Source organism: Panthera uncia, chromosome B1 (assembly GCF_023721935.1).
Source record: "Panthera uncia isolate 11264 chromosome B1, Puncia_PCG_1.0, whole genome shotgun sequence".
NCBI lineage: Eukaryota > Metazoa > Chordata > Mammalia > Carnivora > Felidae > Panthera > Panthera uncia.
This window is the reverse complement of record NC_064811.1, coordinates 44425030-44438873: the sequence shown is the minus strand read 5'-3', so window position 1 is coordinate 44438873 and position 13844 is coordinate 44425030. Positions and strand designations below refer to the sequence as shown.

The 13844-nt window shown below is 41.8% G+C and overlaps 1 protein-coding gene across 1 annotated transcript in view; it reads left to right on the top strand.

Annotated features, from left to right (window-relative positions):
- The window catches only part of SPINK2 (serine peptidase inhibitor Kazal type 2), a 92656-nt gene extending 79049 nt beyond the window's left edge, over positions 1–13607 (top strand). The window contains exons 2-5 of the mRNA XM_049630015.1: positions 724–1050; positions 2369–2421; positions 11888–11997; positions 13280–13607. Of these exons, the coding sequence (XP_049485972.1) occupies positions 724–1050; positions 2369–2421; positions 11888–11997; positions 13280–13325 (536 nt within the window). The 3' untranslated portion in view covers positions 13326–13607. The remainder of the gene's footprint in view (positions 1–723; positions 1051–2368; positions 2422–11887; positions 11998–13279) is intronic.
- The last annotated feature ends 237 nt before the right edge of the window (positions 13608–13844 follow it).

Below are 13844 nucleotides of genomic sequence, written 5' to 3'. Positions count from 1 at the left end.
TGGTTATTCTCTTCACCCCACCTGGTCCCACTTCCAAAATAAATCCTGAATCTGACTTCTCACCAGTGCACTGCTACACATGAGTTTAAGCCACCATCATCTCTGGTTGATGATGCCTCGATTGCTGCAAAAGCCACCTAATTTGTCTTCCTGCCTCCACTCTTACCCATCTCCTGTCCATTCTTCAGCCAATCTATTAAAACATAAGTCAGATCAGGGGCATTCCCAAGTTCAAAATCTTCCACTAGCTTCCCACTGCAACCAGAAAAAGTCCAAATTCCTTATCATAGCCTACACCACCACACCTGACCTTGGCCTTGGGTTCCATCTCCCTTGCTCTGCCCCCTCTTTCACCAGCATCTCCAGCTGAAACACTGAGCTGGCTCCTGCCTCTGGATCTCTGCACTGGCTTTTCCTGGATCCTGGATTACTTGTTCCCACCGTCTTCACCATGATTCCTTCTCCTCCTTCGACTTTCAGCTCAAATGCCACCTCTGAAAGGCCTTTCCTGATCTCTCCGTGGAAAGTCTTCACCTTCTCCCACCACTCTCTAGCACTTAATTGGAGAAATTATTGCATGGATTCGCTAGGGAGTTTCCCGTGTCACCCCACGCCCAACACCTACACCAGAAAACCTCCTGAGAGCGGGTTCTTTGTTTAGTTTAGCGCCCAAACACTGTCTTGGACAGAGTAGATGCTGAAGATACAGGGGTTGGCCGACAGAGCTCCCAGGGTTGTTCCCCGGGGGGCTCTTACGAGGTTCTGGCTTGCTGCAGGGAGAGATCTCGCTCACTCCCTTCGCTCATCCCGATCCTCGGCGGGACGCGGAAGTGGGGGGCCAGCAACCGCTCCTCCTCCAGCCCCTCCCCCTCTCGTGCCTCCTGTCCCCCTTGCCCCCTCTCCCCAAGCCTGTTGCTTGTCCGACCTGGGCGCGCTTTGCGTGTCGCGCGGGCACGGGAGCGGGCCGAGACCGGCGGGCGGGCCAAAGAGGGAGCATGGCGTTCTTGGCGGTGCGCTTGGTGCTGTTGCTCCTGGCCGGGAACTTGGCAGGTAACGCTGGCCGGGCAGGCCTGGTGGGCCCCGATGAGCCGCGTAGAAGTAGCGGAGAGTGGCTCTGGCCCGCGGCAGCCGGTCCCTGGATCCTGGCGGCCCTGGCAGCCCTTCAGGCACACGTTACTGGCGGTTCCCCGCGACCTGCGTTCGTGTAGGAGTGCGAACGTGGGGTCGTGCAGGGCGGGGGTGGCGGTGGAGCCAGCGGACGTGCTTTAAGATCTTGTTTGGCTTTGGCTCCCAGCTCCTTCTTAGTGACACACTGCTGTCTGCTCTTTCTCCCTTAAGGCTGATTTTCTGGAACCCAAGATCAGAAATTGGGTTTTTATGGACACAGTGACCCTACGTCTGCAAGAGATGAACAGGAATTAGGGATTGTGAATGCCAAATGCATCAGGCACTCTGAGGCTTGTGAGAAAGGGGCTTTAGTCCACCTGGTCTTGATGCCCATTTGAAAGTGGAGTTAAAGTGGTAATACCAAATGTTAAGTTGTGTGTTTGTTACCCTAGCCACTGAGGACAAGAATATCATGAATTAGTAAGAGTTACTTCTCTGACTTAAAAAAAAATTTTTTTTTAATGTTTTAATTTATTTTTGAGAGACACAGAGAGATAGAACATGAGCAGGGGAGGGGCAGAGACAGAGGGAGACAGAATCTGAAACAGGCTCCAGGCTCTGAGCTGTCAGCACAGAGCCTGACACAGTGCTGGAACCCATGAACCACCAGATCATGACCTGAGGCAAAGTTGGATGCTTAACCCACTGAGCCACCCAGGTGTCCCATACGACTATGCCTTTTATTCCATAGTTCCAATGTTCTTTCTCAAGCAAGCCTGTTAGGGTGGTCAGTTACAGACCCATACCAAATGTTCCTTCTGTGTGCCTGTCACAAGAGTGCCAGAAAACAACCAAATACCCTTCTTTGGGGGTAGGGGTGGGCAATGGGGGCTGTTCAAAGAAGTTGGGCATCTGAGAGAGGGTATGGCCTGGATAAATCACAAGCTGGATTTTATTTTTTATTTTATTTATTATTTTTTTTAATGTTTATTTATTTTTGAGACAGAGAGAGACAGAGCATGAACGGGGGAGGGTCAGAGAGAGGGAGACACAGAATCTGAAACAGGCTCCAGGCTCTAAGCTGTCAGCACAGAGCCCAACGCGGGGCTCGAACTCACGGACCGTGAGATCATGACCTGAGCCGAAGCCGGACGCTCAACCAACTGAGCCACCCAGGCGCCCCACAAGCTGGATTTTAAAAGCCCTTTATCAATAAGAATTGACCTTAATCATATAGTTTAAAATGCCTCTTTTCTGACAGCCTCATTGGACTCCTCGAGCTCTGAGTTCAGCCAGACTTCAGAATACAGAACAGTAAGTAGGAAGCCACTTGTATTATTTCCACTAGTATAGTGAAGCCCACGCAGTTTGGGCTGGGGCTGGTTTTCAGGTCTCACCTGCCACTTTTGAAACTGTTTACTTCTTTAGAAATCTGATTCTAAGGCAGGCTTTTTGATACAGATAAAAATTGTAAATTTTGGTTGAAAATAGCTCAGTCCTTGATGGCATCAGCACATTGTTTCCTTTAATAGTTTCTTTAATGATTCAAAAGATCCTTGATCTAATGGTTATGTCTTGTATTAGAAATTTTATGAACATTATCAAATTGAAGTCTGTGGAAGCAAATGAAGCCCAACTAAATGAGAACAAGCAAAAAAGCAAAATTCATAGCTTGATGTAGCAAGGGAGTCAGCCACACTTATCACTTGTGTTTTGGTGGAGACTCAAAGGCAGGCAGAGGAGGAGGGAAGCTTTGCAGCGGGAACAAGGGAAGGCTTTAGGTATGCCCTGATTGGAGCTGTTGGCCTGGGGAAGCTGTATGTGGACTAACTAGAAGCAGGCTTCCTGTGTGATTGGTAAGGAGTGCATATTTGGCTTTCTTTGGTTGATCCTCAGTTGGATGTGGGGACAAACCTCAGAGAAGCTGGTAGGTATTAACCAAGTCCTGGCCATTTGGGGCCAGTTGTTACGGAGGTTATTGTTTGGCTTCTTGGACTGTCATCAGAGATGGCTGTCTGACGTCTTACAAGTCTGACTTATAGCAGGCTGACTTCCTGGGCTGGTTATTCTATATAATGAGTTGGTTTTCTGGGTAAGTTGCTGCAGGTTGTGGGTCAGAGTTCTGTTCTAATAAATGGTCTGTCATTGTCCATTTGTGTATTCAGTCTCTCAATCCTCATAGTGACCTTGTATGATAGATATTATTTTACATATGGGGATATTTACCTTAGGGGGTTAAGTAACTTTGAGTATTCAACTCAGAGTAGACCTCTTCCAGGAAACCTTCTCATCCCATTTTCTAACTCCAAAGAATATGTAAATGCACTTTCTCTTTGGTTTCATGCAACCTATACTGCATCATCATCATCATCACCATGACAGTGTAGGGGAAGATTAAAAGCTTTCCTCTTCCCTTCTAAGTTCTCAGCTGGGGCCTCTTGAACAAAAGACAGTTTAACAAGAAAAAAAAACAGAGAAAGTTTATTAACATGTGCATCACACATACATGTGGGAGCATTCAGAGATGAGTAACTCAAAGAGGTGGTTTAGAACTCTGACTTATATAGCATCTTTAACAAGAGCAATAAATTGTATAAAGAAAATATACAAATGGACAATGTCAGACCATTTGTTAAAATAGAACTCTGACCCACAACCTGAAGCAACCTACTCAGGAAACCAACTCATTATTTAGAATAACCAGCCCAGGAAGCCAGCCTACTACAAGTCAGACTTATAAGTAGACATGCAGAGACATGACAGGACAAAGTAAAATGATTCTAGGCTTCCAAGGGTGGCATACTATGGGAAGGTAAATGTATGGGAGGAAACTAATGGAGTAAGGTTTGTTTGCAGGTTCCTCTGGTGCCATCTCTGGACTGAGTCTAGAGTTGTCTTCAGTAAAGGAGAATTTATATCCTGCCTTTAGGCAGAAAAGGGGTGAGGGTACAGAGCACTTTTCTTGGGTTTGTTACTTCTTAGCTGCCTTTAACTCAAAATAATTATGTCAAAGAGTCATAGTTTTGGGGTGACATATTCTGAGATTTTTTTTAAGTAACCTCTACACCCAGTGTGGGGCTTGACCTCACAACTCAGAGATCAAGAGTGCATGCTCTACCAACTGAGCCAGCCAGGCACCCCTGCCAAATACTGTTCTAAATGCTTTAAACATAATAACTCATTTAATCTTTTATAGCATTATGAAGTAGGTATCATTATTATCCCCTTAGCCAGGCATGGGCCACAGGGTGGAACTATGATTCCAACCCAAGCAGTCTTACTCCAGATCCAGTGCTCTTCACTAACCCATCATAGCATTGAACTGTAAATTGCCTGTTTGCCTGTCTCCCTTCAGTAAACTGTATACTACTGTGGTCAACGATGATGTCTTGCTATTTGGTGTCCAATCTTCAGCACTTAGCAGGTGCCCAATAATACATTTTAATCAGAAGACTCAATTTTGGGGAATTTGATTTTCTTTCAGAAAATGGGAATAGTCCCACCTTCATCTCAAGTTTGGCATTAGGGTAAGGCTAATTGGGTGTCTAGGGTGCAAAATTTTAAAGGGCACTCTCTCTCAGGAAGCAAATGCTACAGGACCTCGGTCTGTTTGTGCAGGATTATTAAAAGAATGAATCACTCAAGAGATCTTTGCTTTCTTCCCCAATTCTGTTGCGACTGTTCCAGTTTAGAGTCCCCAAGCATAGTGACCCCCTAAGTAATTTTCCTTAACTCTTTAGTGTCTCCACTTTCTGCAAAACCTGGAGCTTCCCAGTGTTCACAGAGTGTCCTTACTGCAGCCTATCTTTCTACCTGTACCTTCCACTGCTTTCCCATAGCTTATGTTCTTCTATCCTTATGCTAGGGCCACAGTTTTTTCTTTGTTTTGTTTTGTTTTTATTTTAATGCTAGTGTAGTGTAATTAACATCCAGTGTTGTATTAGTTTCAGGTGTTAGTGCCACACTGTTTTAATTACTGTAGCTTTGTAGTAAGTTTCAAAATGGGGAAGTGTGAATCCTCCAACTTCTTTGAGATTGTTTTGGCTATTCAGGGTCACTTGCATTTCCATATGCATTTTAAGATCAGTTTGCCAAATTCTGCTGCAAAAAGACAGTTGAGATTTTTGATAGGGATTTCACTGAACCTGTAGATCAGTTTGGGGAATGTTGCCATCTTAAGAAAATTAAATCTTTTGATCCATGAATATGGGATGCCTTTTCACTTATTAGTCCTTTAATTTATTTCAACAATGTTTTGTAGTTTTGCTGTGCAATTCTTATGCTTCTTTTGCTAAATATTTTCCTAAATATTTTATTCTTTTTGATGCTGTTATAAATGGAATTTTTTTCTCAATTTCATTTTCAGATTGTTCACTGCAAGTGTATAGAAGTATAATTGGTTTCTGTATATTGATCTTGTATCCTCCAATCATATTGAACTTGTTTTTTATTTATTTTAATTAATTAATTATTTATTTATTTAAAAAATTTTTTTTAATGTTTATTTATTTCTGAGACAGAGACAGAACATGAGTGGGGGAGGGACAGAGAGAGAGGGAGACACAGAATCCGAAGCAGGCTCCAGGCTCTGAGCCGTCAGCACAGAGCCCGACGCGAGGCTCGAACTCACAGACCGCGAGATCATGACGTGAGCCGAAGCCAGACGCTCAACCGACTGAGCCACCCAGGCGCCCCTGAACTTGTTTTTTAGTTCTAACAGTTTCTTTGTGGATTCCTCAGACCTTTCTATAAAAAGAGTATAGCATCTTTGATTAGAGATAGTTTTATTTCTTCTTTTCCAATCTGGATGCCTTTTATATTTATTTTATTGCCTAATTGTCTTTTCTAGGATATGCTGTACAATGTTGAATAGAACAAATGAAAATGGACATCCTTGTCATTCCTAATTTTGGAGGAAAAGCATTCAGTCTTCTACCATTAAATATATTTTTTCTATTCTTTATCAGGTTGGAGGAAGCTCTCTTTTCTGCCTAGTTTGTTGAGTGTTTTTATTATGAAAGAGTGTTGGATGCTCCTTTAAATTAAACTGCCTTGCTCTCAGATCAGACACTTCCCTCACTACTGTGCCTTTGGTTAGTCTGTTTTATTTCCTTGAGGTGGACATTCTTCCAAATCTCTCTAATCTAAATTCTGTCCATCCTTTAAGAGCACCACGTATATTTGTTGATTTTCTAATGATACACCAAACTTCTTACAGGTAGGACTCAATTTGTCTTTGTAGTTCTCTAACATCTATCTTAAAATCTTCTTCATTTATTGAATAAACAAATAAGGGACTATATTTGGTAAAGTATTTAAGAATCTTTCAAAAGAAAAGATTCAGAGTATAGAGCTCAGAGAATTACTTAAAAGCATATGACATCTTTCTATAAAAATTAAATTGATTCTAAAGAATAAATAAAAATGCCATGTGACACTATTCCAGAATGAGAGTGTCTTCTAAAGCTCTGAGGAGCAGTCTGCCAGGGGTAAACTGTTTTCTCTAGTTGGCATGTTGTGGGGTGTAATTTAGAGCCTCCCTAGATGGTGAACCTGTTCTGAATTTCTTTTCCTTTTTCATAAATTTGGGTAACTGTATAAAACTAAGGGTTAATGAGAACATAATTTATTAATGAAATTGATTGACCTCATTGATAAGAGTGAAAGTGTTTGTTCATAAAGCCTCATGTCTCTGCTCAGAGAAAATCCAGGAAATGAGTTACCTGAATTTAATAAAGTTAAATGGTGGCTAGCCAAAGCTGGCTTTGAAATCATGAGAATTAGACTGGAATCAGACTGAAATATCAACATTGCCTTCCAGCTGGGTAGATCTCTTGGGGATCTGAGAGACATCAAAAGTCTTCTGCTTAAACAAAACAAAACAAAACAAAACACCAAAACTTCCTTACCAGCCTGTTACTGCTCCTCAAAACTCATTTACTAGTCATCCTTTGAGATGAAAGCATTTGAAAACTGCTGTTGAATATTAAAAAAAAAACCTTAAGATCTTTAGGCTAAATAGATTGATTTTGATTAGTTAGTTATTTACCTATTTAATCAGAGAGTGGGCATAGGCAAGATGTACTTTGGTTAAACAAAGGAAGGAAAAAAAGGTCTAGAGCAGGGGATCCCTGAAATTGTGTGCCAAACTGTGTGTCTTGGTGCATTCTCCTTAGCTTCCATACATAGTCTAAGTGGACTGGATGTCAAGATGATTGGGAATAGCCATTTCTAAACCCAGTTCTAGCTGAATCCGAATTGAGGGGCCTCTAGACACATGGATTCTAACCCTGGAAATTCTAATTGAGTAGGTCTGGAATGAGGCCCCAAATCAGTGTTTGTTTGTTTGTTTGTTTTTTAAGTGTTTATTTAAATTCCAGTTTGTTAACAGACAAGGTAGGTTCAGGTGTACAATGTAGTGATTCAACACTTCCATACAACATCTGGTGCTCATCATAGCACTGCTTAATACCTATCACCTATTTTATCTATCTCCCCACCCACCTCCTCTCTGAAACATCAGTTCCAAACCATCAGTTTGTTCTCTGTAGTTAACAGTCTGTGTCTTGGTTTGCCTCACTCTCTGTTTTCTCTTCCCTTTTGCTTGTTTGTTTTGTTTCGTAAGTTCCACATATGAATAAAATTATATGGCATTTGTCTTTCTCTGACTAGCTTATTTCCCTTAGCTTAATACTCTCTAGCTCCATACATGTCATTGCCAATGGCACTAAATCAGTTTTTAACAAGCTTATGAGGTTGTATGCACAGGCAACCCTGTGTAGGTCCACCAGGGCTAGTTAACACTAAACACTCACTCAACACCTTCCACTTAAGCAAGTCACAAGTGATCCTCTCCCTTCTCTCTGAACAATTTCCATAGTGTATTGATCACTTACTGGCTGTAGATAGCCTACTGTCTTTTGTATGCCAGAAGACTGTATTTTTTTTAAGATTTTATTTTTAAGTAATTTTTTAAAATGTTTATTTACTTTTCAGAGAGAGAGAGAGAGAGAGAGAGAGAGAGCGCGTGACAGACAGAAAGCATGAGTTCAAGAGGGACAGAGACAGGGAGTCACAGAACTCTAAGCAGGCTCCAGGCTCCACGCTTGCAGCACAGAGCCCCACCTGGAGCTTGAACTCACAAACTGAGATCATGACCTGAGCCAAAGTCAGATGCTTAACTGACCGAGCCACCCAGTCATCCCCTATTTTTAAGTAATTTCTACACCCAGTGTGGGGCTTGAACCTACAATCCCAAGATCAAGAGTCACATGTTCTACCGACTGAGCCAGGTGCCCCTTAAATTCTGTATTTTTAAAAAAAAAATTTTTTTTTTAACGTTTATTTATTTTTGAGACAGAGAGAGACAGAGCATGAACGGGGGAGGGTCACAGAGAGAGGAAGACACAGAATCTGAAACAGGCTCCAGGCTCTGAGCTGTCAGCACAGAGCCCGACGCGGGGCTTGAACTCACAGACCGCGAGATCATGACCTGAGCCGAAGTCGGACGCTTAACCGACCGAGCCACCCAGGCGCCCCTTAAATTCTGTATTTTAAAATATTAGTTTTTAATTAGGGTCAATTTTGCTCTCCAGCAGACATTTAGAGTGTTATTTTAGATCATCATGACTAGGGAGTTTATACTGGCATCTAATGGATAGAGAGCATCCTACAATGCATAGGACCGTCTCCCATCACAAAGAATTATTTGGTCCAAAATATGAATTGTGTGAAACAACAGTACAAGAGCAGCAACATTTTTTAAAATTCATTTATTTATTTTGAGAGACAGAGAGAGAGAGCATAATCAGAAGAGGGGCAGAGAGAAAGGAAGAGAGAGAATCCCAAGCAGGCTCTGTGCTGCCAGTGCAGACCCTCACAAATCGTGAGATCGTGACCTGAGCTGAATCAAGAGTTAGACATTTAACCAACTGAGCCACCCAGGTGCCCCAAGAAATTCTGTTTTAAATAAACCAAAATAGGAAATAATATGTGACTTATTATGGGTATCATTTTTGCAGTGATAGCACACAAAACTCTTAATTACACTTGACCCTTGAATAATGCAGGGGGTTAGGGATGCTGACCCCCTCCCACAGTCAAAAATCTGAGCATAACTTTTGATCCTCAAATTTAATTAATAGCCTACTGTTGGCCAGAAGCCTGATAACATAAAGAGTTGATTAATATACATTTTGTATGTTATGTGTTACATCCTTATCTTACCTGTATTCATGTAAGTTAGAGAAAAGAAAATGTTATTAAGAAAATCATAAGGAAGAGAAAATATATTTAAACTCATGTTGTTCAAAGATCAACTGTAGTTGAAATAGTCACAGGAAAGTTCTCATCTCTTGTATCAGTTAGGATTAGATTCAGCTGCAAGTAACAAAAACTCAAAATAGGAGCACACAGTGCTGCTGTCTGAGAATGTGGCCTCTATCTTCCCAGTCTAACAAAGCTCTAAACAAAGATTAGAGCTCCATGCACTCTGCAGGAGGATGGAGGAATGGACTAAGAAAAAAATTGAGGGGAAACAAAGGACAAGTACCTGCTTTCTTTTAAAGGAGGTTCCCAGAAGTTGCTGTACAATAATTCCATGTATATCCCATTGGCCTTACCTTAATCATACAGTCATACCTAGTGACAAGGAAAGTTATCTTATAGTAGCATTACAGGTGGCTACATGCCCTGTCATTGTCCTACATCAAAAGATTGACAATTTTGTTTTTCACCTATATGTTTTATGATAAAATGCTTGGGATATATATTTTGTTTCCTTGCTTCCTTGCTTTAATTGACTTTATCAATTAAATGACCAACTACCATTTCTCCCAGTCTCATTGGATAAGAGGGCATCTACTCTGCTTGTGAGAGCAGCCCTATAAGACATCACCTTAGTGAGCCTTGGGCAGCATATCATGCTCCTCAATGAGAGCTGAACAGAGGATGGAAAGGGTCAACAAAACCTCTTTTACTTCAGAGTTTGGCTCATGGCCAGCCTTGTTTAGGTCTTTATAAATCCAGATAGTATCAGTAGAAATGTGTGCTGCATTTATTCAGAGTGCTGAAACAGGGCGGCTTCTTTTACTCTGAAGCGAGGAAAAGTGATCACCATTTACTAAAACAAGTATTTATATATATAATATTGGTGTGGAGCCCATTGTGGGGCTTGAATTCACAAACCACGAGATCATAGCCTGAGCCAAAACAAGCCTCCCTCAGTTAACCAACTGAGCCACCCAGGTGCCCTTAAATGTATGCATATAGAACAGAAATACAGTGGGCCATATATTTAGACTTTTGTTAAAGTGAGACTCTGCACATCATAGTCTGATCACTGACCAGGTCTAGTACTGGCCCTGCTGGAGATTGGCAGCTGTGAGCAAGACGTATTACCTGCCTGGCCTCAATTCCATCAAATCACAGGATTGAGTTCCATGACCTGGTATCAGCTTCTTAGGGCTGCTATAATAAAGTACCACAAACTGAGGGGGTTAAACAACAGAAATTGAATGTCTCCCTGTTCTGGAGGCTAGAAGTCCTAAATCAGGGTGTTGGTAGAATTGGTTCCTCCTGAGGACTGAGGAAGAATCTGTTCCATGCCTTTCTCCTAGGTGCTGGTAGCCCCAGGTGTTCCCTGTCTTGTAAATTCTATGTCTTTATGTGACCTTCCCTCTGTTTATGACTCTGTGTCCAAATTTCCCCTTTTTATAAGGACACCAGTTCTATTGGATTAGGGCCCAATCTACTGACCTCATTTTAAATTGATTCCCTGTACAAAGACTCTATTTCCAATAACGTAACTTTTTGGGTGGGCACAATTCAACCCATCACCACCCCTAAGTGCCAGTGCTGTTTTCTTTGTTGCACTTGGTTGAATGCCAGTACCTTAAAGATCCAGACTGAAAGATTAGATTCCTGAATTTGTCTTGACATCATGCCAAAGGATTAAGGTTGAATGTAACAACATTCTTGTGGAGACAGTAGTGAAGTACAAATTATAAAGCTAGAGGGTTGGAAAGTGGGTATGGTGGCCTGTCTTGGGCTTTCATTTAAATTTTTTTTAATGTTTATTTATTTTTGAGAGAGACACAGAGAGAGAGAGTGTGAGTAGAGGAGGAGCAGAGAGAGAGGGAGACACAGAATCCGAAGCAGGCTCCAGGCTCTGAGCTGTCAGCACAGAGCCCCAAGTGGGGCTTGAACCCATGGACTGTGAGATCATGACCTGAACCGACGTTGGGCGCTTAACTGACTGAGTCACCCAGGAGCCCCTGGACTTTCATTTAAAAATCAGCCTGGCAAAAAAAAAAAAAAAAAAAAAAAGGGGGGGGGCGCCTGGGTGGCTCAGTCGGTTGAGCAGCCGACTTCGGCTCAGGTCATGATCTCACGGTCCGTGGGTTCAAGCCCCGCGTCGGACTCTGTGCTGACAGCTCAGAGCCTGGAGCCTGTTTCGGATTCTGTGTCTCCCTCTCTCTGACCCTCCCCTGTTCATGCTCTGTCTCTCCCTGTCTCAAAAATAAAACGTTAAAAAAAAAAAATTAAAAAAAAAATCAGCCTGGCTAAGGTCCTTTTCTTACATAGTGGGTATTGAACCATTGCTTCAATGCTGCATCTGACTTTTGCATTAGAAAAATCTTTTTTTGTGTGGAAAATAGAAATATTTTTGTAGGGTGTTTCTAGGAAATTTAGGAGCCTTGGGACTTTGTCCCCCCCACCAACTATTTTGTGATGAGAATGTCTCAGTTATGTAATTTCTGTCTTCCTTTTTCTTTCCTAGCCAAACTGCAATCAATATAAATTACCAGGATGTCCCAGAGACTTTAACCCCGTGTGTGGAAGTGACATGTCCACTTATCCTAACGAGTGTACTCTGTGCATGAAAATCCGGTAACATAATTTTACAGTATAGACTAGTCCTTTTCTTGATTTTTGATTACTTAGGAAGTAGTGACTCTTTTCTTGGATGTAAGAATCAAATGTGACATAGTAGTTGTGTTTTCAGACTGACATTTAAAAAGACAATCCTTCAGTTCATTTTCCAGGTCAAAGTCAGAGAGTGACATTTGTGATTAACCAATTATACACTTGATAATCAGGTTATGTTACTTTTCATGGATGGGCAATTTCCCCAAATTAAGAGTGTATTAATAGTTAAACTATGAAATATTAAATATTCTTTTAAATTCAGAGGGCATGTGCAGGTACCTGTACAACCTGCAAAACTAGTTAGGTTGAATTATTACTAGGTAATAATTCTACCTAGTAGAATGCTAAGTAGTGTGTTATACATGATGCCTTTCGTGTAACTCACAGGTGACTGTGACTTCTCCTGTAAGTATGAAGCAGGGCGAATCACAGGATTAAGACACATTTCAAATAACCATGTAGTGCCAATATTAAATTCATGAATTACTCAGTTTATTGCGCACTTTATCACACAAGTTAGTCACAGAAGAAAATTAGCGGAGGGAATTAATGAACCACTCTGAAGAGGATCCAGGAAGGAGGTGTCACAAGGTGAGCAGTGAGGCACCTGTCCAGTCGTTGGACCTGAGACAAACTTTGGCCTGGATTTCGGTCAGGTCACCTTCTGTGCTGACAGAGCCTCCAGCAGCATCTGTCTTGACACAGTATCTTTGCACCTATAGCTTGGGTGGTCAGTCGGCCTTCAAATGTCTCCTACACATTTGAAGCTCCTTAACTTGAGGGTCCATTTATTTGGGTGCAATGGTTATACCGGACTCTAAGTCCTAGACTCTGACAAACAACTAATATGGGCGCTCACATTGGCCGCTGAGACTCACATCTTGTCTTGCTGTAACTTAGCTTATTGTCTACTCTGAGTAGGAATCACATACAAAGTATCACACCATGACAAGGTAGGCTGCATTGTATTTCGGGGTCCTTTCTCTGATGTCAGTCTTCAGTGAGTTACCTAGGTCTTCTCATAGTGATTTTTTTTAGGTTAGTGCCCTGTGCCTTAGGGTTAGGGAAAAATGGCAGAATTGGGACCCTATTGTTTACTAGATTTAACTTTAAAAATGATTTAAGTAAGCATCACCTTAGAATCTAATGTATAATGACATGGGTCTTTTTGGTTCAAAGAGTGGGACAGTTTCAGTGTGGTAGGTAGGTAGTAAATGTGTCTTTATGGTTGTTCAATTTGCAGGGAAGATGGTCATGACATTAAAATAATCCGGAGTGGACCGTGTTGATGGAGCAGTTTATAGAAGAGAACTTGGAGAAACCACCTTCAACAGTATGCTAGATGAATTCCATTTCCCCTTTTTCTCTTTCCTATGTTCCTTTGCATGGGATTTGTTAGCCCACATTTTCTGAGAGGAGGTGTGAAAAAGAGCTATGTGGAGCAATTGATAATTAAAACAAACACAAAAAAAATCCTTGTTTCTTGGCTTTTGCCCCTTGAGTTAAGCTTATTGCCCAGGTGACTTGTGCATTGCTTTATTTCCCTGGAATAAAATCAGCATTGTATTCAAGTACTGCTGTTCTCTGTTGAATACCCATTCTTACTCTGCAGCCTCCTGGTGACTCTTCCTCACAGGCAAAGATGAATTTTGTAAGGGAGAAGTGGAGTTATTGTTGAGAGGGAGAGCTTTATTCTACTCCCCCCTTACCTCAAATCTTACATAGTTAATGTATATGTGCCTGGGACATTGTTCTGCACAAAGCAAATAACTGTGAGACACTTGGAGCCGATTTTAGGCAGAGCTGAT